This window comes from Passer domesticus, chromosome 19 (genome assembly GCF_036417665.1).
Source record: "Passer domesticus isolate bPasDom1 chromosome 19, bPasDom1.hap1, whole genome shotgun sequence".
Lineage (NCBI taxonomy): Eukaryota > Metazoa > Chordata > Aves > Passeriformes > Passeridae > Passer > Passer domesticus.
This window is the reverse complement of record NC_087492.1, coordinates 4,776,711-4,801,518: the sequence shown is the minus strand read 5'-3', so window position 1 is coordinate 4,801,518 and position 24,808 is coordinate 4,776,711. Positions and strand designations below refer to the sequence as shown.

Genomic DNA, 24,808 nt, shown 5'->3' with positions numbered 1-24,808 from the left:
CCGCCGTACGGCGCCGCGCAGCCAATAGGAGCGCCGAGCTGGCGGGGGCGCGCGGCACGGCGTGAGGCGGCGCCGGAAGGAGGCGGTGGCGGCAGCGGCGGCGGGAGGATTTGGCGGCAGCGGCGGGAGGATTTGGCGGCAGCGGCGGACGCGGCACCATGAGCGTGCGGCTGAGCGAGGGGGCCATCGCGGTGAGCGGCTCGGGGTGGGCTGGGATGCCCCTGGTCGTGGTCGGGGTGGGAGGTGAAAGCCGGGCCTGGGCACCCGGTCCGGCCCGGTCCCGAGGGGAGAAGCAGGCCCGGAGCGGGGCCTGGTCCCGGCGGTTGTCCTGGTCCGGCGGTGACGGCCTCACCCGCGTCCCTGGCTCTTCCACGGCTGCAGCCCTTCGTGGGTCGGGCCCGGTGGTCTCAGGTTCGAGCTCGTCGGTTCTGTGGTTCCGTCCCTGCGGGTGGCGAGGCGTTCCCGGGGCACTTTGCTGAGCGTCTCTTTTTCGTTTCTGCAGGCCATAATGCAAGGGGAGGAGGTCAACAAGCCTGTGCTGCAAGTGATCGTGAGTACTGTCCCTTCCCCCGGTGGCTGCCTGTGGGCTCCTGAGTGCAGCCAGACTTTCCTCTGCAGAGAAGCCGAGCAAGGCTGCTCTGCTTTTAATTCTCTTCATTTTGTTTTACATTACTTGGGCTATGCCGTTAGTACTAGTGTTCAAAAAAGCCAAATAGATGAGTCATTTGTTAATTTCGGTTTCAGTTTCTGAAAAGTTTCTGAACAAGTGTGAAGTGACAGCCTGTTTTTTTTTTTTCCTGCAGAATACACGGGCTATTGCCACAGGAACTGGGCCCCCACGGTACCGAGTGCTGATGAGTGATGGGGTGAACACTCTCTCCTGTGAGTATGACAAGCTGCAGTGAGGTTTTTCTAAGTGTGGGGATGCTAAGGGTGATGAGGTTCCTGGTCTGGTGACTGGATTGAAAGTGCTGAATAAATATTGAAGGAGAATGTGTTTTTTCACTGGACCACAGATGTGAAGTGTACAACTGCATTTTGTCCTTTAGATGAAATCTTTGACTTTGGAACCTTGTGAAATATAAGCAATCAACTTGCTGCAGGATATAATGAAAATAAAGAAACCAATACATGTAGCATTGATGTAAAAGTAATTTAGCTTAATCTTTTTCTTTGATACACAATCATTGTGGCTATCACTGCACTCTGAAGTGTGGGGAATGAATACACCATACTTTATGGTCAGTTTTGGTGACTTCTTAGCAGTTGCACTGGTTTCTTTGTCAAGTTGTAGATCCAGTGCAGTGCTTGACTGACTGGAAAAGGTGTGGCAGCCCCTTTCAAAGCTGGCATTGTGAATTCTTTCAATATTTTCCTTCTGCTCCTGCAGCATTCATGTTGGCAACACAGCTGAACTCCCTGGTGGAAGACGAACGCCTGTCAGCCCGGTGTATTTGCCAGGTTAACAGATTCATTGTCAACAGCCTGAAAGATGGAAGGTATTTGTGATAATCTTTAAGTTCAGCCCTGCAGAAAGGCAGCTGCACCCCTGGGGGCTCTGTGCTTTGTGACTAAGCAGAGGCCAAGTGCTTTGGGTTGGGATTATCTGGCAATACTCAGGCTTTAGGGCGTGAGGGGGAAAGTCCACAGCACCAGCAGCAGAAGAAATAAATTGCAGAATGTGACTCTAGTGGGACCAGTGTATCTGGTACAGTGATTTAGTACTATAAAATTGCCAGTTCCAATACTCCAACTCCAGCTGGAATAGTCCAAATACTTGTACAAAGCTTCCTTAAAGTTTTCTGCTGTTGAAAAGAAACAATAAAGGTATCTTGTTACTTAGGTGTTGTGGAATCTGCTCTTTTGTGAAAATTTGAGGAAGCAGGATAGGAGGAAAAATTGAGGGGATGGGATATTGCAAAATTAGAAGGGATCCAGGTGAAACTGTGACAGCAAAACTGTGTATATGTCTAGCAGGATGTGAACTGAGGTTTGTATTTTTTATTCTGGGGAGAAGACAACAGCTTTTGAAGCAGGAAATAAAAATCTGGTAGGGTTTAGCTGCTTTTAAAACACAATGGTTTTCCAAGCTGTTTTTGGTGCCTGTTCAGGCCTGTCCTTGATGCAGTAATATCAAGTGTCCTTGATATTGTTTCAAGCTTACTTGTCCCTCAAGAGAGGGCTTGACAGTGCTAAGAGTTGACAGTGGGAAGCTTTTGTCTCCCAGATCCTTCATCCAAAGGAATCAGCCTCTTAATGCTTGGTTTTCTCACCTGCTGCAGAGGATATCCAGAGATGGGAGTTACAGTCCTTATTTGCTGCTTTATTTGCTTTATTTTCTGTTCTGTGTTGCAGGAGAGTGGTGATCCTGATGGATGTAAATGTCCTGCAAACTGCTGATCAGGTTGCTGGGCCTATTGGCAATCCCCAGCCATACAATGAGGGTGAGTAGTTGTAAGTAAATACTTTTCTGTCATCTCTGAGCCTTTCAACTTCTTTCTTTCACTTGAAAAAAGCAGTCAGACACATTCAGGGTTTTTATTTATACCTGGAATAGTGATGCCCAGACCTTGAAAATCCTTTTTGTTCACGTCACACAAACTGGGGTTTGTTTTTATTTTAATAAATTCTGCCCCATGGCTGAAGCTTGAGTCTCTGCATGGTGTTTGGACCATCCATCCCTTATAACCTTGGCAGGTTTTTATTGTAGTGAGTGGTCTCTACCTCGAGTTCCAGTAAGTAAGCGGAAGCGATTTTATGTCTCCTCATAATGAGTAATCAAATAGATTCTAATTTCTCCTGTCTGGAAAGAAACAGGAGGAGGAAGATGGAATAATGATCTGTAAAAGTCTAAGGTGGCATGGAGGGGATGAATAAAGAATGATGAATCTCTCTCTCTCTCTCTTTTCTATGTTCCTTTGATGCTCTTTAGCTCTCATGTTGTCAGGCAGTGGTTGTAAAACAAAGGCTGCACCACACCCCTAAACTGCATAGTTAAATTGAGGAACTTGTGGAGGTAGGTGCCAAAAATTGGCACAGGTTCAAAAAGCAATTAGATGTGAAAGAGAAATCCATTAAAGGCTGTTAAACATAACAATACATCCTCTGCATGAATGTTAGGTGCAGGAAGCACTAAAACTTAGATTGTTCCAAGTACATAGACAAGAGACTGGTATGAAAACAAGGAGAGCACAGAATTCCCTAAGCACCCATTCCTACCATGCCCAGCTGCAAAAGGATTAAGGCACTGGGTGGACCTTAATCTGACCTGCCATGAATCTCTTTGGATCTGTTATGTTGCATAAATAACTGTGTTCTTCACTTTTGTGTGCTGAGCTTGCAGTTCTCATGCAAATGGTTTTTTAAATTAAAACATTTTTCCCTCTGAGAACGTTCAAAAGTCTGTTCTGCTCTTCCAGTTCTGATCTTTTAAAAAGGAGGGAGAATAATAATCACTTAAAGAAAATATTTGAACAGCTCTGTCAGTGATGTATACACAGATAATGGCTGGAATTTAATAGCAAACAGCTCTTCTTGAAGATATTTTTTTTTTATCCTGAGAGAAGTGGACTAATACATTTTTATTACTAAGGGACCACACATTAGTGGCAAGAGTTTTCTGTAGAATATTTTGGACAAACAGTGGTGGTAGGTACATTGCTCTTCTGGTTAAAAATCTATTCTGTTGCAAAGGCAAAGACATCTTTCTTCATTAACTTTTTCCAAGGGAATTAAGAGGGGCGTATGTTAAATGAGCCTAAAGAATCCTTTGTTCCTTTGATAGTTACTTAGCTAATTGCTGTTTAAAAAATGTGTTGACATCTCAGATTTTATGGTTTAATCCCACAGTTGCTGTAGAGACCAAGACTTTCAGAATAGCTACTGAGCAGACTGTTTTGTGCCTTTCTCCCATTTCCCTGCTTATGTGATACAAGAGCTTGTGAACTATAGTGTTTTTCAGTTATATTGTTGCTTAGAAACCACTGAGAACGTGGTATCTTGACAGAATTGAGCTGAAAATATACCTTTAACTATAAATTCTGGTAAAATTACCATTACTTTGATCAAACTTGTGTTCTTCATTTGGACTTACAAAAATACTCCACAGTGAAGATTTCAAATCTAAACTCTTTTGGAGATGTTACAGGTCTGTGGTCATAATATGTGTGGGCTTGCACTAGGTAAAAGATGCCAAAAAAGATGTGATGTGTGTTTCATTTTAACACTGATCTTATTCTGACGACTTCATACCCTTTTATTTGATACTAAATAAGGTTTCTGATACAGAAGATGGTAATAGTTTAGATTAGGTAAGCTTAGCCCAGCCTTGCTGCTCTGCAAGCTGCAAGATTTGTCATGAAGGCCTTGATGAAATGGCAGAGATGTGTATTTCAAGTTGCATATTCTCTAAGTTCCATGTATATATTAAGAAATTGTATTTTTGAGGGACACTCAGCTAATGCAAACTGAGCATCTTAAATGTACTTCATGGTTTCTGGTACAGAAAAAACACTTCTGGTATTTTAAATATGTGTCTTTTAGCCCTACTTTTGGTTTTCCCTGAAATACAGATCTCAGACTGCCAGACCTAGGATTAAGGAATATTCTTTCTCAGACTGTAATAGCACAGTGGGACCCAGGGGGGTGAGAAGCTGGCTTTTGGCCACTTTACATGGGAGCAGTAGGTGGTTAATCTGCCTAACAAGGAAGCTGGAGACACAATCTTCTTATTACAAATCATAAAAACTTTTCAGGCAGCCTCATAATAGTATTGAAAATTAAGAGTGAGCAGTTTAGTTCTTGTTGAAGACTGGATGGTTGTGTTATTACTGTTGTTAATCTCATTCAAATTACTCTGATGCTGGACTTTCTTTTCACTATGACAATGACTTGCTACTTATGTTTAACTTCTGTCATTAATCTTTCCATGTTGAAATGTTTATGTACTTACACATTCACATGAACTCCTTCCTCTTGCCCTTCTCACTGCTGTGATTTAGGGCTGTGTTGTTTCAAAGTGCATTTTTTCCCTTCTCTGCCTTCCCTGCTGCTCGGTTCTGGGGCAGGTCTTGTGTCATGGCTCTGTGGCAAAACCTCTTGGTGACAAATTATTGGAAGCTGAGGGTTCCTGTTACACAGTTATTGCCTTTGAGTGGGCTGTGGGGCAGCTGCAGGCAAAGGTCTTGGGTTTGCCTAATCTACCACATACAGCAGAAATGGGAGCAGGTATTTCAGCTGCTTTTTTCACCTCCTGCTAATAAAAACTAACAGCAAAAACCAGGCAACCTCCTCGGTTTTCTGAGCACTTTAAGTGATCTGTAGGCCACCAGCCACCAAAAATCACAGTTTAGGAGTCCCTAGGCTCTGCAAGCGAGAAAATTGGAGAGATATTTCTGCTACTTCTGTATTTGAACACATGCACAGATGTGTGAATTTATTCTCACTCTGTTGAGAAACACTCGGCTGTGGGTAGGCAGCCATTAAAATGTGAATTTGTGTTTCATAACGCACACGTGTTCCAATGGATGTGGTGGTCTTTGGTTTGCTTTTCAGTGGAGTTTTTTTTTTTTTAATCACAAATTCCTACAGAAAGAAACATATTTGGAACAAAAGTAATAAGGAAACCTCTTGCTGCTTCATACCCACATTCTGTTCTTGCTGAATATTCCTCCCCTGACCAGACATATTTTTCTCTTAATGCGTCTTGTTGGGTTTTTTTCCACCTTCCCTTGCACAAAATGAATTTGGGTGTGGAGTGCTGACCCTCTGAGCACCTGAGGCCACGGAGCAAGGGGGAGACCTGGCTCCTCCATCTAGTGGAACCTGCAGTAAATACACATTTTGCAGTTTGACGTCACGCTGTTGCCAGGGAGACTGTCACCAGTTCACCGATGTGACTCTACTGCGGCAACTTAGAGATTGAGGTTTGTGCAAGGACCTGGATTTTGGATTAAAAATAACCAGAGGGTTACCTCTGGAGACTCTGCCACATCAGGCAACACCTCACTGGGATCTCTTTGTGTTGCTTCTGCTCCTTTCCTATAGTTTGGTGCCATCCCTCTGTCCTGGGATTCTCTGCTTTTGTTCCTCATGGTGCTCTACAGGCTTGGTCTGACCTCCTTTTCCACTTTCTCTGAGCATCTTCCTCCTCACATCCCAAATTATGAGGTTTTTTTCCTGCTCAGGCCTAGGTCTCCCTGCAAAGCAAGACCTTAAAGATTAGCTGTGTCCAAAAGGACAAAAAAGTTGGATCTTTTGTCATCTAGAGGCCAATTATATTGTGAAGGAATTCAAATTTTTGAATGGTAAATTAGTCTTTTAATGGACTTTGACTTTCGATATGCCTGTCTGCTCTTTGCCTTGTAATTTGTCATTAATTTAGAGCAAGTAAAAGTCCTGAAATCTAAAAAAATGGACACTCTTCTTACTATGCCATCACTTTGCTCCCTAAGCAATTTACTGCTGTGTGCCAAGAGGGGCCCTGGTGAATTCTGAAGTGATGGCTCCATCACCTCCACATTAAACATCTTCATATTTCAGAAATAAAATGCAGCAGCTGTTTTCTTTGTCTTGGGTTAACTTCAGATTTGACTTTACCCAGTGGATTTTTGGCCCTTTCTGAGTGATGAGACAGAATTCTCTACAGTTTTTTTTTATCATAGCTGTTAGGTAGGAGCAGAAACTACCTGTCAGAGCAATAGCAGCTGATAAACACTGAAAAGTTGTCAAGATTACTTCAGGGCTGTCCTTTTAAATCACCATCAGCCCTGAGTTCTTTCCAAGTAGAAAGCAGTAGCTTGAGGAAAGAGATCTGACTGGAATTCCTTCATGGTAATGTTCAACAGATAGCTGGCTGCTCCTGTGTCTCAAATACCTGGACTTTAGCATGGTCTCTGTGGGTTTAATTATTTAATTTTATTTTGCATGCAAGTCTTATTTCCTAAAAGGGTACTTTTAAATAATGTGCTCCCTGCTCTATGGTCTCTTTCCATTTTAATTACCAGGGCAAGGGCAACGTCCTGCAGCTCCAGCAGGAAACCCAGCAGCCAGCAAACCACAGCAGCAAAATGGCAATTTGTCTGGAGCAGGTAAGAGTCATCCTGGGCAGGAATTCTGATGTGTGATCAGTGAGAAACTACAGCTTCAGTTGAAATAAAATCCTTTCTTTAGTGGTGTTGCACAAGGAACTCTTCATTGAGGAGTAACCCATAGCTTGACTAGGTGAATTCTCTCAAGAGAACTGGTTATAAAAGAGGGGAGATTTTGTCCATTTTCTTCCCCAAGGGGAAAAAAAGCCCAAAAACCCCAACTTTATTCAGTTTACACTGCATTCTTGAAACAGTGCTCTGTGGACACCCAAACTGGGCTGCAGTTTGGAGCTGGCCACCAACTGTGTGCGTTACCAATGCTGAGGTAGAGGCCAAACATTTTAGGCAATACACTGAAATTATTTGATAGTACATCAAGAAATGTGTTTTTTTGATCAAGATTTCAGTGAGATACTGGAAGATGCAGTCAATTTAAATGTCAGCCTGTAGACTTTTTTTTTTTTTAGCTAAAAAGTTGTCAATCCTAATTCTTGGTGCTGCTTTAACTTGTCTGTATTCTTTACCCCTGTGTTTAGGAAGGATTTTTAAATAGTAAAATTTTGACATTTGCTTAGAAACTTGCAGCAGAAAACAAGCTTCTCCTTCCTTGCTTGAAGCTGATCACAAGAGTTTTTTTGCATATACATTGACAAGTTTGAGGTTAGAATTAGCAGTATCACTTTATGTCAAGACACTATTTGTGGGGTGTTTTTCCTTAGTTGTTCCCCCAAGTGGTGTCTTGATCTAACACTTCCCATCCCTGGAAGTGTTCAGGGCTGGCTTGGATGGGTTCTGGGTAAGGTTTGTGGAAGGTGTCCCTGTATCCTTGGCAGGGAGTTGGAGTGAGTCCCTTCCAACCCAAACCACCCTGTAATTCTGTTATTTTAGAGAATTTACTGCTCAACAGTTGTTTGCCACTTAAACTGTGTTCAAGTGGTTGGCTCTGGACACATCTCCACTTAAGTGCAAGCACTCTAAAAGGTCTGAGAGTGTCTCTTCTGCAGCTTTTTGCAGCCTAGAAAACACTTGTGGCCAAGAGCAGAAACGATGCAACAAACTTCAAGCCCCTCTGTGGTGCCCACATGGCACAGGGACCTCTGGTGTTCCCTGCAACTTTGCCTGTGTGGTTCCCCATGCCATGGTGGGAAAGTTCTGCCCCCTGAGCTGGTTTTAACCTGATTTTTGTGTGTGAGGCTGAAATCCTCTCTGCTCTGCTGTGGTTTTTGGAAGGTCCTCCTGCTCCCAAGTACCACGCTCCCTCCAACCAGTTTGGAAAAGCGAGTGCTCCCAGTGCCCTGAAGACACCTGGGGGGTCCCAGATCAAAGTGGTGCCGATTGCCAGCTTGAATCCGTACCAGTCCAAGTGAGTTCTTGTGGTTTGCCAGGCCTTGTTCATCTCACAGGCATGCAGGAACAATAGCTTTGTTTTGATTTTCTATCTGTGAGTCTCTGTCAAATAATTCATTGAGTTCTTTGGATTTTATTAAGTTCAAACAAACCAACCCAACAACAACCACAAAACCACCCAGAGAAACAAGCAGAAAACCTTCCCTAGAAACACTGGTGGGCTTTGTTTTTATGGGGTTTTGTTTTGTTGTTGTTGTTGTTTTGGGTTTTTGTTTAGGGCTTTGTTTTCTGATATTTTTTTCTGTGGCGAAGGGTGTTCTTTTCTTTGTTTTTTTCTTTTATCTTTTTAAATTGCATCAACACTCTTAACAATCTGAGATTTGCCTTGCCATTGTCTTGGTGCAGCTGCCCTGCTGAGCTTGATAGGTTTTTAATATTTTACTTGAGAATCGATTGACTTGTCTGGGCTTTTTTTTTTCCTAAAGCAACCTTCTTTTTGGTAACTTAATGACAAAACAGCTCAGTAAGCTATTCACTTCAGCTACTGAGCTGTTGAAAAGCATGAGGATGTAATTATTTAGTGAATGACATTTTTAAGTTATGCAAACTGATTTGATTACCCAAGTTAAATGCGAATCCTATAATTGAGCTCTTGAGTTCTGGCGTGGCTTTTCAGAGCAGGCAAACTGCTGTGTGAGAAATGTACCCTAGAAGAGTAAAAAGATTTGAGGCCTGCTTCTGTGCAGAAGGATTGTTCACTATTATTATCATCCTGGATGCTTTATGACTGCTTTGTTGCCTTCTCTACAACTTTCTGTCTTTAATGGTCTAGGCCATTAAAACCGAAAGCAAAGAGTTGCCGAGGTGCAGTGGGAAGATTCTGGCTTTTAAATAGTCACATTCCAGTTCCAAAGGTTTGCCAAGTCAATCTCTTCTTTAAAAAGATGCAAAGGGATGCAGAGCAGTGATTTCTTGCATGATTTCAGGTGGACCATTTGTGCTCGTGTTACCCAGAAAGGTCAGATCCGCACGTGGAGCAACTCTCGTGGGGAAGGAAAACTCTTTTCCATAGAGCTGGTTGATGAAAGTGTAAGTGTCATATGTTGAGACAAAGATAATGTATGCCAGATGCTGATGAACCTTTCATAAAGACAGAATAGAGGAAATAAAGTGCATTTTTCGGAAATGATTTTTTTTTATTACAACTGAAACTTGTATCCCTGCATTCATTAAGTTGCACATCAACGTGCCAGTTTTTATCCAGAATGAAGTCTTAAATGTGCAGCATTGCTGATTATTTTTCATCAAAGTCTATAGTGTGTGACTGGATTTTTGCAGCTTCAAAATAAAGTTGTTTATGCAAACTGACAACCTAATACTGAGGGTTGTGGTGGTTTCCTGTAGATTGAGAGTGACATCTCCTCCTGGCTGAGCTACACCTTACAAAACAGGGAGTGAGAGCAGTGTTACCTCCAAGTTACAAGCTTTCAATTTTCATGAGGAAATTGGAGTACAAATTATTGTAACACTGAGAAATTTCCTCTGTGTTTTGTCTGGGGAATGGTATCTGGTTAATCCAACTGAACTTGCAGTTTGTCAAACCTCTTATCAAATTACAGCCTTCTGTCGTGAAAACAAACAAGATTCTGCTAGATTATATTGAGTGTAAAATGTGAGGTTAATAATGTAACATGTTGTCACCAGGCATTTGTTTTCTCTGCATAGTGTCTATATTCTTTTTCTTTTTTTTTAAACAGTGTTTATATCTAGTGAGGGTATAATTGTTATTAATTCTTACTTATAGACATATCTGAGTGGGAGCCATCACAATATACTGTGTGCTAACTTGTGGAGCTGTGGGGTGTATTTGAATTTTATTTCATCACTGCCAGTTTTACTGGCATTTTCAGAGGTGTCTCTATGATGGATGCAGTTCTTATGCCTTTTATTCTGAAGCTGTAGATGTACTAATGAGACTTGAATACGAGGTTTGATTGTCAGGTGTAGAATATGTCATTTTAGCTCTAACTACAGATGTGAAGAGAATGTTGTTTGTTTCTCACACGCCTGGAGCTACCCTGGCAGACCCCACTGTCTCTGCAGGACTGCTACCACTTAACATTGCAAAGATTTTTATTTTTTTTAATCTTTTTCCGTGCCAAATTTCACTTCTGACCAGCTCTCCTATTTTCCTGCAGGGTGAGATTAGAGCTACTGCATTCAACGATCAAGCAGACAAGTTCTTTCCACTCATTGAATTGAACAAGGTATGGTAGCTTTGTGCTTTCTTAGACTGACAGGAGCTGGAAAAGAGGAACTTGAGCCTAGCAAGGATTTTTAAAGGTGAACACAATCTATTTTCCCTGACTACTGATAATATCCCCTGTTTCATTGCTTTCTCCTGTAGGTATATTATTTTACCAAAGGCAATTTGAAGACTGCTAACAAGCAATATACAGCTGTTAAGAATGACTATGAGATTACATTCACTAATGAGACTTCAGTTGTGCCCTGTGATGATGCCCAGCATCTTCCATCTGTTCAGTTTGATTTTGTATCCATCTCTGACTTGGAGAACACGCCCAAAGACTCGATTGTTGGTCAGTCAAAGTAGAAAAATGGCAAATTCTAAAGCTTTGAAGTTTGATTTTTGTGTCCTGAATTCTGGGCAGGTAGTGAGCATAGGATGCTTCGAGTGTTGTGATCTCTTAATTGAAGTCATCCAGTGATGGTTGCCATTAAAAATTCCTCGGGCAATTTTCCTGTTAAGATGATTTTGCCTGTCCTCTAACAATATATAACAATTATTTTTCAAACTTGTGCTTCAAACTGAAGACAGTAGGTGATAGTTGTTTATTGTACTGTGATCACTGTTTTCCACAGAAAAAGGCTGAAAGAAAAAATGCCCTTGCTCAGCATGTGTGCATTTCATACCTTCTGTGGTCTTGCTTTCTTTCACTATCTAATTATCTCTGTAGTGATTTTGGCATAATTCATTGCATCCAAGTCCAAGTTGCATGACTGTTTTGGCTTGCTTTATGAAGTATTGGGGGTTTGTTTTTCTGTAATTCGTTGGGCAGAGTACTCCGGAAAAATCAGAGGCTTGGGTGGGGGCGAGGGTTCTCAGGTTTCAGAGGCACAAGATGCCTGTGATTCAGAGACATTCAGCTGGGAATTTTAAAGGTAGATGGGTAATATTAAAAGTGGTGTATTTTTAGGGTCTGCACAGGGGATTGCTTTAGCTCTTACCACCTGAGCATGCAGACTTGTTAAAGTTGCAACTTATAATTGCAGAGCTGTGTGGAGGCACGAGCCAGTTGTTTCATTGTGTTGCAGTGACTTTGAAGGCTCTTGCTTGTGCTTTAACAGCAAGTGTGTTACATGATCAGGACTGAAGTCCTTTGACAGAATGTGATGGGAAAAGATAGTACAATGCCTTGATCTCTCTAATGTGGTGAGGCTTGCATTCATGAATATCTTAATGACTGCGTCAACAAAATTAAAGCACTGAAGAGTTCTGTAGTGGAACATTCCTACCATAATACACTTAATTTCCATATCAGATTTCATTTCAATAGGGAGCTGGGATACAAGGTAAAAATCTGACAGTAGGTTTGAATGCTTCTCTTGTGATCTTGTGTTCTCCAATTGTGACCCTTGAGTAACTCTAAATTGTAACTGTTTCTCAGATGTAATTGGAATTTGCAAGAGCTACGAAGATGTCACTAAAATTATAGTGAAAGCTAACAATAGGGAGGTTTCAAAGAGGAACGTGCATCTGATGGATACATCAGGGAAACTGGTGACAGCTACACTGTGGGGAAATGAGGTATGTGCTCTCTTACCTGCTCTTAACAAAGCTTCCTTGGTGTAGGGCCAGGAAGTGCTGTTGTCACCCGAGGTGGGCACAGCACTGGCACAGTCCTGGCTGTTCAAGGATCAGGGGCCGAGGGAAGGTGAAAGACTGTCTGGTTGCATTCAGGTGTGATGTTCTTAACCTTTCCCTGACAAACTGCTGACATGATCTGACTAATGTGTTCTGAACAACTGCAGACATTATGTCTCAAGCCAAAATACTGAAAGTAACGGGCTCCAGGTTTAGGAGAGGGCGTGAGCTGCAGTTTGATGATGGAAAAGCCTGGTGGCTATGGCTGTCTCAAATGAGATGAATTTCGTTTGTAGGGTGGGATACATTTACCCCTAATGAGCAGGTTGAGAGGCTCTGTCTCAGACTGGGAGTTTAAAGCATCAGAGCCTTGGAAGTGAAAGTTTGAACAGTTGCAGTAAACTGTTTCCTTATCTTTTTAACAGGCTACTTTGTTTTCCACTGTTGTTATAGATACTTAGGGATTTATGTGCCAGTCTATAAAATGGGAGTGATCCTGCCAGCTTGACAGTGATGCTTTATGGCTAAATGATCAAGTGCACTGATACTGTAGGTACCTAAACACCATTAACCATCTGCTGATTCAGATGAAGTAAACGAAGTTCAGTATTGCAAAGCCTTAAGATTGAACTAGGTTATAATAGGAGAGACTACTGGTATACAATTCCTGGCATAACATTTCCAACAGAGATCAGGGTCTGCATTTTGCAAAGTTAAATCTGTTTGCTTGCTTGTAGAATAGAAATATCAATAAGCACTGAGGGGGAGTGATGTATGGCTCGCAGCTGGCACAGTTAGGGTTAGAATCTGGATGCCCTTTACAGCAGTCACTGCCATGACTGCTGGGATGTGTTTTCTGTTCTTTTTGCATCTCATGGGTACAGTAAGTACTGCTGCAACTCCAGCTCATTTGTTATCTTTAAGTACATGATCCTCCCCTTGCTTGCTGAGTGGTGTGGGGTCCATAAAATCTATACCTTTCAAACCCTCTCATGCCATGAGGTTCTTTGTTAGTGTCAGACTACTCAGGTGATGGCAGTTGAGCAGCATTAGAGCAGCTTTATGACATAAAAAACAGAAGATGGAAAGTTCAGTAAAAATGTTTGGTCAGCATAGCTGCACTTTTGTGTAAGTGGTAGTAAGATGGACATGATTGGCTCAGTGAAGCTGAGTGAGTTGTTTCATCTCCTGAGGAGTCTGATATGAACAATTAATTTTGTTTGCATTCCCATAACACATCTCCCTTCCTAAAATCCTGCTGTAAAGCTGCTGACAGAGGGGACCAGTCCTTTCTAACAAACCCGTGGTGTGATTTAAGGATTCTCTGGTTCCCCAGGAAACAGGGTGTTAGGATTGCACAGAAAATTGTCACCTACCTTTGCTTAAACTCCTAATGCCACCATTCAAACTCTTACCTTTTAGATACAGTGGGGCAGTTTGATTCAGGTTTGGTCTCTTGTCATGATCTGTGAATTGTGACCACAAGTTCAGTGCCTTTCCTGTAACGTGCTGCTGCTGCTCTCTGGTTTTTCACACATGCAGGCTGAACAGTTTGATGGTTCCAGACAACCTGTGATTGCCATCAAAGGAGCCCGTGTCTCTGACTTTGGTGGCAGAAGCCTGTCTGTCCTGTCCTCCAGTACAGTTGTCATCAACCCTGATAGCCCAGAGGCTTTCAAGCTCCGAGGATGGTAGGAGTGTGTTTATGCTGCTTTGTTTCAACCTCCTGCAGAGTATTTGTTTTATTTTGTTTCTCTGTACTTGAGCAGTGTGTGTAGCACTGAGGAAAGGTGGCAGAGGCTCTGGCTTCCAGGGCTGCAGAAGCTTCTCTGGCTTGCAAGCCCTAGAGCCTGGAAGGCTGTCCTTCTTAAGTTTTTCAACTCAAAAAACTTTTAATTCCATGACAGACCTTGAAAAATTGAAATTGGGGTAGTGCATGCTGACCCAAAGCCTTGGAAGACAGCATGAAATCAGGCTTGACCAGCTCTACTTTCTGAGGCTTGATCTGAGAGAATGGTATTTTTTTTCCACAGGCTTTTCCATTGTGTGGAATCTGATACACACTCAGTTAGTGTGGAGGGACTGTTTGACATCTCTCAGTATCTAGTTCTTGCCAGATATTTTTCAGATAGCAAAATAACTCTTTTATTGTCAGCAAAACAAAGCGATTTCATTGTTGCCTCTCCTGTAAGTAGTTGTTAAATTGTCTGTTGTAGGTATGAATGTGGTGAGATGTGGTGTGTTTGTGTGTGAAGAGGGTTAAGTGCCAACAACATCAGACTTGTGAATCCCGAGTCTTCAGATTCCAGCTACATCACCCAAATGTGGATGAAATAAATGGCATCCTCCATTTGTCATTGAGCTCTCCCATACTTCAGAGGCTTGTTGGAGATAAAATTGATTGTGGGTCTGAGCTATTACTGTCACGCTTTAATTAAGCTCAATCTTTGAGCCTCGTTGGTGTGTTTGTGAAATCACAAAGCCCATCACAACGGGAAAGCAGAGCAACCTTTTGCTGAAGAGCTGTGCTTTCTGATTTTAACAGAGGAAGCATAATCTTTTCAATGCTATTTGCTTTTTCTTTCGAAGCTGCTGCGAAGATAATAGTACCATGTAATTTAATTTTAATTATGGAAATATCTTGATGCCCTTAAATCTTGTTATCTGCCTGCCTCTAAGAAGTGTGCAGTGCGTGGTTTGACCACTAGCTGGCAAACAAATTGCAGTTATATAGAACAAAGCTGTCCTCCTTTTGTGGGTTTATAAAATACTGTGCTAATTAAGTCAGACTATTAACTTATTCTGAAATGCTATTTTTGTTTGCAATATACACATATTACTGTAATTGTTTCCTTTGCAATCATTGATAAAAAATCCCTCATGTATGGAGCACATGAAAATAAATGTAAGCTTTTGATAAGTCTGTGTGGTCTGCTCTCCAAAAATAGAAGTGCATCTCTGTGGTTGCAGGTTTGACTCCGAGGGGCAGCTTCTGGAATGTGCCTCCATCTCTGATGTGAGGGGTGGGCCAGCAGCTGGAGCAAATACCAATTGGAAAACTTTGTTTGAAGCCAAATCTGAGAACTTGGGACAAGGAGATAAGGTAAGGCATGGCCACTCAGCACAAGCTTTGTGTATTGGGGAGAAAATAAAAAGGAAGGCTTTGTGCAGGTATTCTTCTTATTGAAGTGGTCCAAGTGTTGAGCAGTAGATGTTTACTGTCTTGGAATTTATGCTATTAATTAATATTATTGTTTTTCAAATAAATCCAAGCTTGTTGCTGATGTTGCAACATGATACCTTGTTTGCAAGAGGATTCTAAGCCTCGTGTGGAGGATGTTTTTACCCCAAAGATTTCAAAGAGACAGCACAGAGTGTTCTAGGAGAAACAGGTGCATTAGGAGGAAGTGGTTTTCAAGGGTGCACACTTGGTCAATAGAAAAGCTGGTAATAAACCCCAGGTCCTTGGTTTTTCATTCCAGAAACTTCTCTATGCTTATGCTGTTTTTTTTGGTTTTTGTTGTGGGTTTTTTGGGGGGTTTTATTTTGTTTGGTTTTGTTTGGTTGTTTTGTTTTGTGGGTTTTTTGGTTTGTTTTTTTTTTTTTGTCTCAGACTTAAGTGCTAATATGTTTGGGATATACAAGAGCTTCTATCCATGGTAAAAAAACCTTTAAAATCATAGAATGGTTTGGATTGGAAGGGACCTTAAAGATCACCTCTTTCCAAACCCTTTATCATGGGCAGTGGTGCCACCCCTTAGATAAGGTTGCTCAGAGTCCCATCCAGCCTGGCTCTGAACACTTTCACTTACCTGTAATTCAGCTATTTTCTGTGACAATTTTTGCCCATGCTTCTTAAGCAACCTCTATTTTTCTGCTGAAAGACTTGACCGTGGTCTTAAACCATTATGATGATTATTTTAGGGTGGTGAGTGGGTATTTTGTTCTGTAGGCTATAGTTTAATCAAATGCTTATCTGTAACACTACACAATAGGCTTTCTGTTTTTTCTATTGGTTCCTGAAAGAAGCGTAGGAAAGTGCAGAATCTTAATCCTGTGAAAAAGTGCAGATTTGAACAGACACAATGGAGAATCAAATATGCTTTATCTAAAGAAGACCTAGCAATTGGAGTTTCCTGCAATGGAAACACAAAATAATCTTGCTGTAGGGGCTTTATTAACATAATGGAAGCCTAAAAATTATTGCAACAGAGGGGTTGATTTACAGTTTCCCAGTAATCCATGGCTGTTAAGCTTTCTAATCCTAAATATCCAAGTATGGTTGCCTTGCTTTTGTAGTTAATTCAGAATGGGGAAAACATTGAGTATTTTGAGGCTAATGTTGCACACTCGCTCTCCCAGGCAGATTATTTTAGCTGTGTGGGCACAATTGTACATCTGCGCAAAGAGAACTGCATGTACCAGGCATGTCCCTCTCAGGATTGCAACAAGAAAGTGATAGACCAGCAGAACGGACTTTACCGCTGCGAGAAGTGTGACCGCGAATTCCCCAACTTCAAATACCGCCTGATGCTGCTGGTGAGTGCCCGGATCGGATTTCAGGGCGTTCCCTGCCACGTTCCCAGCACAATCCAAGCAGGAAATCTTTGGAGGGAGCCGGCTCGGTGCTGTTTGTCTGTCTGTGCTGCCTGTGAGTTACAGGGTGTTTAGCTGCTTTGTGTGCTGTACCTGAGTGAGGGATGTTTCATTGAGCTGATTAGCAGTTTGTTTTCCTAGTGCTCCAATTAAAAGCTTTTCTCTTTGCCAAAAAGTTGCTGCTAGCTCAGTTGGTTCTGGTTTCCAAGTGTACTATGCAGTGCAGAATACAGATGGCCTACGCCTCTTCAGTAGTGAAGATAAACTGAAGTAAAATGGCATTTCTGGAGAGCAGTAATTGCACTTTTACAGCTGCTACCTATATTTAGTACAGGTTTTTTTTTTTGGTAGGTATTGTTCTGCCTCGTGCTTTAATGGAGTCTGCTTTAGAAAGTTGTCTGGGGATTATTATTGTGATGCCCACTTACACCATAGGCATTGAGCTTTCTCCTGTTTTACATTATAAATTAGAGTTGTATCTGCTTCTTGGAAGTGCTCTGCCAGGTGGGCATGCAGAGAGAAGGGAACTATCCCTGCAGCCTCCTTAAAACATAAACTGCTTCTGAATAATTTTTATCAGATAACTTCTAGGAATACATGAACTGCTTTACATAGCAGAGTCATTCCTGTAGAATATAAAGAGAATGCTGAGGGTGCACTCAAGGCCTTCAGAGCAGTGTCTCCCATTTCCTCATTCCTAATTGTCAAAGCAGCCAGGAAATGCATGTGAGGCTGGAAATTGATCTTTTAACTAAACCAATCTAAAACCATCTTTCAACTGACCTTTTAACTTTTAGCTATCTTTGAATGTTTTGATAGTTTCCTCGTAACACAACATAATGTTACATGAATTTATGCTCAAGAACTCAGGTATGGGCAAAGTAAATTCAGTTTTCAGAGTTGCTGCTGTCCCCCTTGGTGGTTATTGTTCTGGGATACCTGTTCCTGCTCATGGCTCTTCAGTGGCAGCAGGACACAGCTGAGCATCCATCAGTGTTGTGCTGCTGTGATCTCTTTGGCCTTTCCCTGTGGTTCAATCTGCTGCCAATGTTAACTTGTGTTAAGTTATGGACATTCTGTGGAGCATAAAAAAGGTAGGAAGTCACTGCTTTCCACCCACAGTGATGGAAAGGACACACAGGTCAGGCCCTGAGAGTTACTGGAAATTTAAAACTCTCTATAGCTTTGAGATATTTTTTCTTTTGTGTTGTCTTCTTTTTGGAGGAAAAGGCAACTGGATGAAATAACCTTTTGGGTTTTGTTGTTGTATTCTAGGTGACCATTGCAGACTGTCTGGAGTATCAGTGGGTGACTTGTTTTCAAGACACAGCAGAATTCATTCTTGGCCAAAATGCAGCTTTCCTGGGAGAACTGAAGGAAAAGGTCAGTCAATTAGCTTGTTGTATTTTTACTGTTTGCCTTGAAGTTGAACTATGTTTCACTCATCTTGTATTGGGCTGCCCTCAGTTTTCTTGGGTTGTTTTGTTTTGGGGGTTTTTTTTTAATCCTTCTGGTAAGGAAATATTATTGTAATGTTTTGAAGGCAGCTCTGGCAAAGATATGAGGTTTGTGTGGAGCACCAGTGCTGATCCACCAGAGATCATGGTCTGATATTTGTGTATGAAAGGACAACAAATGTGGCAGAGGCATTGGGGCATGTTCATGTACTTGCTGTGGGAATTAACGCCATTGAAAATACATAAAATAATGCCATATGAAAGAAAGGGATGTTGTGTTTCATTTGTCAGGGATTTGATTTGCCCTCTCTGTGGGTGATAGGCCAGCTCAGCTCAGGCCAAGGTTGTCCTCCAGATGTTGGCCTTCAGTATCTTTTACAAGTTCACAAATCATTGCTTCTCCCTAGCCTGAAGTTCTTGGCAGGGACTTGTTTACTCTCCTCAGGATTATTTTCCACAGGCCATCTGCCTGAAGAACAGAGATTTGCCTGCTTTCCCCCATAGTTTGCTCCCACAGTCAGTCTGTCTACCCCTGAGCTCTTTTGGCTGCTGAAAGCTGCAGATCAGCCTGTCCTCATCACCTGGACCTGCAGGGGCAGCTGCTCACTCCAGGGCTGAGCCACAGCCTTTGGGGACTGACAGCTTTGACAGTGTTGGCTCCTGTTGAAAACACAGCCTGTTTTATCATTGTACCTAGATTGGAAGAATCTGAAAAAAAAAAACAAACCAAACCTAGTCTAGCAACGAATGCTGACAACATTACCCCTAATGTGTTCCAAAAATTTGTTTACAAAATCAAAAAGTTCTAGAACACTTTGTATGTATCTTTGTTAAGTAGGCAGGAAGCTTTTTGAACTGATGTGTGTGAGCCCACTTCTGAAGGCTCTTTTTTTAATCCCACCAAATATCATCAGAATTTTGTGGGTCTCACGAAAACTACAATTTGTAAAACAGGTCATTGGCAGAGAGCTGAAGTGCAGATTAGAACAATTTTTAAGGTTGTAGGTCATTAGACACTAACAGGCAGTATTATCTTCCCTTTTGTCACTCTGTGCTTTTCTGCTGCCTTTGTCTTTCTTCCAACCAAAATAATATTTTCCTGATTTTTTTTTTTAAACTTGTGTACTGTATAAAAACTGTGTGGCTTTGTTTTGTTTGTAAATGATGATGTGGAATGCATGATAAGTTCTTGAATTGCATATGAGCCTTGCTGTGCTCCCAGGCTAAGGCTGGTTGATTCCAGGGCTCCACAGATATCCCAGTTGTTGGTTAACCCATTGCTTGGCTGTGGGAGGGAAATGAAGCAGGAGGGATTGTTGAGGCTGTTGCCTTGAGACACTGTTGTAGACCTCTGTTTCTGCAAAGCAGGGCTATTTTTCCTGTAATATAGAATGATTTTTGGAAATTTTCTGCGCTCTGGCTCTCAGAGGTGAAGGGTACAAAGGTTGTGGTTGTGGGATGCTGAGTTTTTGTGATATTACAAAGGCTGGCCACCTCTGTTCTGTAGCAAGGTATCTAGCTGGGGGGATTCTAATTAGATGTGCTTGCACTTTTGTATTTCCATTTTCAGACATTCTTAACCTGTCAATATTTTCTTTCTTCAGCCATGCTTAATCTCTGCTAGAGTTTAAACAAAATTTCTTAGTTGCTTTTAATGCAGAAGAGATCTGGGTGGGGAGGAGAGGCAGCAGATCCTATGTACCAGTACAAACATGTAATGTCTTTTGAAGAGCTGCCTAATGGAAATGGCTGAGGATAGAAAATGGAACATAATATGGAGTGAGCCCTTGAGCAGGAATGCTTTGTGTTCCAGGAGAAATTGGTTTTGATTTGACACTTTTATGAGCCTTTAAAAATGGTACTCGATGCATTTGCAGTAAGCTTTTCTTAGTGGTTTTTCTCTGATAGAGCTGATGCAGTGTCTTGTGAAGTTGGTGGGAGTCTTTTCAGTGCTCACAGTATGGATGGAGCTCATGTACAGCCTGTGACCACGCTAAGCAGAGATACATGTGCAAGGTTTTTCATCTGCCTCTTGCCTGTGCTTGTTAGATACCAAAGGAGGTAATGTGGGGTAGCAGTGGCTGCTATGCTGAGGGCATTTTCAACTCACTAATGGTTAGCACAGTTTGTGACAGAGCTGCAGAGAGGAGCTAAATGCTTTATTAAGTGAGTTTTCTTATCCTCTAATCCATGAGATGGCCAAAGGAAGGGGTTTTAATATTCAGGAGGGATATGCCTAAATTCTGTAATCTGTGAACCTAGCTGCTCCTGTGCACCTCCATTTGTTGTGCTTTTCTAAACCCTAGGAGAATCACTGTGTAGTGTAAAATAGTGCTGCACACAGTGAAAAACAGCAGATGTAACACTTGGAATGTGAGTGGAACTGGGGTGGATTCAATTCCAGATCAGATGCTCTGTCTGCTGCTGGAGTGACTGATCAAGTCAAGTGCATCTGGTAGATAAATGCATTAATAATTACTTGTCAGTATCATCAGGGAGATGCAGGATTTTTTTTGAATGTCAGCAAAGGTTTTTACGACTCATATTTTTACAAAAATAAACTTTTTTTTTTTTTCACAGTCTCTACGACTTGCCTGCTCCTTTTCTACTGTTTTGACAAATTGTCTATTATAAATGATGATGATGATGTTTAGTGTTCATATGGTAATTAGAAGCAGCTTATGTTATAAATATGACACAGTCTTCTCATGGTTATTAAAGCACGTTCAAAACATGGATCTGGTTTTTTTATAGAACATTCTCTTAAATAGGCCTGTGTCAGGAAGGGAAGGATACATGCAGCTTTGATGGATAAGCAGAAAACCAGAATGCCTAATAAGGCAATTAATAAGGAAATAGTTAACTCTGTCAGTGTTTGTGATCACAGCACCACACCAGAATTAGCCAGATTGGCAGCTCCTGAAGATTTGTAGCATTTTTGTTCCTTACACCTGGTTGCAGATTCAGTGCAATTGTATGTTCCTTTGTTTAAGCAGCTAAGAAGTTGACACCTTTTTATTTTAAAGACCTTTGAGTTGTGGGTTTGGCATCTAAAATGTGATGATGGAAGACTCAGCTCTGCCTGTGTGGGCCAGGTAGTTCCAGTGTTTTGCCAACCTCCCCAAAAGCTGAGCTGTTCTCAAAGTTCATGGCACTAGTGGGAGCCTGGAGTGTCTGCAGCTGATCCCTGTCTTTGTCCTTCCCTCAGAACGAGCAGGCTTTTGAAGAAGTGTTCCAAAATGCAAACTTCAACACCTACGAGTTCAGGATCCGGGTGAAGCTGGAGACTTACAACGTAAGTGTTGCCCAGAAGGCAAATAATGTAACTTGTGCCTTTTGTAGTTCAGCTTGTCTCCATAGGAGGTGACTTCCTCCTCTTATGTTTGTGGGGAGAGGTTTCCCTTGCTCACAGAGAACAGAAGATTCCAAAGATCACACAGATCCTGTCAGTCTTGAGCACTGAAGGAGGGATCCTTGCTGCTCCCTCTCAGGCTCATCTAGAGTGGCTGGTTTCACATGGAAACAACATTCCAGCTCTGGGAGTCGTGTTGGCACTCCCAGCTAACCCAGATAGCATGAGCAGTAAGTTACTGGGGCAGAAGGATGTTGGAACCAAGTGCCTGGAGTGCTTCATGTTCTTTTACATACTAAAATTTCTCTTTTGCAGGATGAATCTCGCATTAAGGCCACAGCAATGGACGTCAAACCCGTGAACTACAGAGAGTACAGCAAGAGGTTGATTGCCAACATCAGGAGAAATGCTCAGCTGGGATGAGGAGGCCAGTGCTGGCTGCTTGAACCTAGAATTTCCAGGAAAAACTCAATAGATAACGTTACATTGACATTTTCCCCACCTCGTGTGTGACAATTGGGCATTAGTTACACCCAGTGTAGTGGGCTGAGTGATTTGATGCATTTCTCTAGAGATGTGCCCTGGGAGGTAAGAGTGCACTCTGATGGCCACGACTTTGTAGCCTGTTGTGGTCTGTTAAACTCTGACAGAGCTGAAGAGGAATCTCTAGACAGATTGCCAAGGTCTTTAGACAAACCACTCAGAACGTCTGAAGTAACTTTGCTCTCTTCCTATATGTAAAGCTGAATTATATAACCATTTTGTCTGCTTTGCAAGGGAGTAGTGACAACCTTGACACTTTGACTTGTTCAGCAGAGGGCAGGAGGAGCAGTGTCACAGAGCTTTCAGATCTGGACAAAAGAGAACAAGTCTATTAGTACAAGTTAGTTCCCTTCCATAGAATTCAAAGGCTTTCACTTTCCACAGGTGCCATGCAGTTGTTAATGCTTGGAATGGCAATATGGTAGAATTATTAATCAAAGACATATCTCTTATATCTGAAGAATATCCTTCCTTCAGGGTTTAATAGACTGAGTCAGATGGGCCTGATATTAATCAAAATTGTCTCTTCTGAGGAAGGCAGATAAGCATTGACTCTCCATCCCCCAGGGAAATCCAGGCAACTACAAAGCATTGCTTTAGTTTTCTCTTCAATTAATACTATGGATTTCTGACTGATTTTTTTTTTTGGCTAATAGTTTCTGCCTATACATGTTTTGTATGTTTGTATGTTGAGTTTCTTTGGTTTTATTTGTAATGATGTTAATCAGAAAGAGGTCTTTAAGTGGGGGGTGCTTTGTTTCAATAAACAGTGTTTAATTCCTGTGTAGTGAATTTTGCTTTCTTTGAACACCAAAGACTTCTCATTACTGGAAAGCAATTAATTAGCTTTCATAATAAGCATTCACTTGGGGGAGATGTTACCTTATTACAAACTCTAAGGTTAGACTGAAGAATGGAGACTTCCTTGCCTGATGTTAACAGCATGGAAATGCAGTGATATTTTCACCATTTCTGTGCCTGAGAATGCTGATGAGCTGGCACTTCTGGGATTTTTATTGACGTTTACACAGCAGTCTAAAACTAACCAGGCTTTGAGATTTGTTCAGACATAGAGCTAGTACAGAAAACAGTAATTATGCTACTGGGCTTTTCAGTCAGCAGAGCATGCTAGCTCTGTGTGCTCCTAATCACATTAATTATGTGTTCCCTGGCTGCAGCTCACAGCTTGGCATTTGCTGCACAGCTCCAAGCATCCAGGCAATGCTGCAGTGGGGCTCTGGTGGCAGAAGTGAGGTTTATTTATTTATTTTGCTCCGTAGAGCACAGTTTCTTAGTGTATTCAGTTGGTGCCCTTTATTCCCTGTGATTTCCTGTTTGTCATCTCAAGTCTTGGTGTTTAAGTACTGTAAATGTCATTTCCATTGATGGACATGAAACACATTATTCTGGGCCCATTAATTGCAAACACAACCTCTTCTTTTTTGGATTCTGAGGATCATGACTGGGTTCTTCTGCTGATGTCTTGCATTTTTTTTATTGAAGTATTTGTTTCCTCTGACCTTGCTTATAAAGCATTGACTAGAAAATTACAGTCTTCAGCACAGTTCTGGATTGACAAATGGTAGGTTAGTGGTGATTATCCATCTTTCCACTCTGCTAACCAGTCTTTTACTACTGCTCCCTTCCTCTCCCTCCTACCCAATTTTAGGAAACTGGGAACAAGTGGTAGTGCACAATGTTCCTTGAGGCTCATTTCCAATTCCTGGCCTATCCATATACACCAGGAAGTTTTTCTGGGTGTTGTTTTTGGCAGCTGTTTGCTGCTCTGAGTGTGGCACACCTGCCTCTGCTGGGGCAGCTCCTTCTCCCAAGGGGAATTGCTGCACATCCATTTTGCTGGGTTTACTGTGCCATCAGCCAGAGCACTAGAGATATCTTACAGGATCAGCTGAATGACCTTGAGAACTGGAACAGAAAATCAACTTAAAACAGTTTGTGTGAAAAGCCATTTATTTGAGGACTAATAAAAAACAACCCTCTGCTCTAAAGTGGATGCTCATTAGTGACTGAAGAGTTGGAGGGTTTTAATCATGCTTTAATCAGCTAGTATATGATAAAAACATCAAGCTATGTGAGGCAAGGTATTTCTAGTGTAGCTATACAAGTGCCACAGCATTATATAAGCCTCTGCTGTGAGATCTCATCTCGAATGCTATGTACAGCTCTGGCCTGCAATGTGGAGAGGCAAAAAAGAAACTCAGCTGGGGCGAGTACAGAGGAGGACTACACTGCTGAGTAGGAGAATGAGGATCTTTTTTAGGAGGGGCCTGGAAGAGCTAATATAGCAGAATGAATCCTGAGAGGGGCATATGATTTCCCACTTATATAAAAGATAGATGCCTCTATCTGTCTTGCTTTCCTTTCCCTGATCAGAGGCTAGAACTGCTGAAGGTAACTGGTTAATAAATTGTTTGTTAATCCCAGGAAAGTGAGGGCAAGGAAGCTGTGGAGGTGTCTCCATTCTCCTTCCACCTCACTGCCACAGCCATCCAAACCCTGCAGCCACTGGCAGAAGCTG

The 24,808-nt window shown here is 41.9% G+C and overlaps 1 protein-coding gene across 2 annotated transcripts; it reads left to right on the top strand.

Moving 5' to 3' along the window:
* Nucleotides 1-58: 58 nt before the first annotated feature.
* On the top strand, nt 59-23,056 carry RPA1 (replication protein A1). Of its 2 annotated transcripts, none has more exons than XR_010349532.1 (17): nt 59-191; nt 503-550; nt 804-882; nt 1,391-1,499; nt 2,356-2,444; nt 7,005-7,088; nt 8,319-8,451; nt 9,422-9,524; nt 10,634-10,702; nt 10,843-11,035; nt 12,125-12,264; nt 13,864-14,012; nt 15,292-15,424; nt 16,684-16,972; nt 18,193-18,300; nt 21,583-21,669; nt 22,042-23,056. XR_010349532.1 is itself a non-coding variant. In XM_064395113.1 (17 exons), exons 1-17 carry the CDS (start codon nt 159-161, stop codon nt 22,147-22,149), a joined length of 1,842 nt encoding a protein of 613 aa, XP_064251183.1. In that variant the 5' UTR covers nt 64-158; the 3' UTR covers nt 22,150-23,056. The 2 variants fall into 2 exon arrangements, 1 of the variants encoding a protein (XP_064251183.1); XM_064395113.1 differs by having other exon boundaries at nt 64-191; nt 16,684-16,860.
* Nucleotides 23,057-24,808: the final 1,752 nt, after the last annotated feature.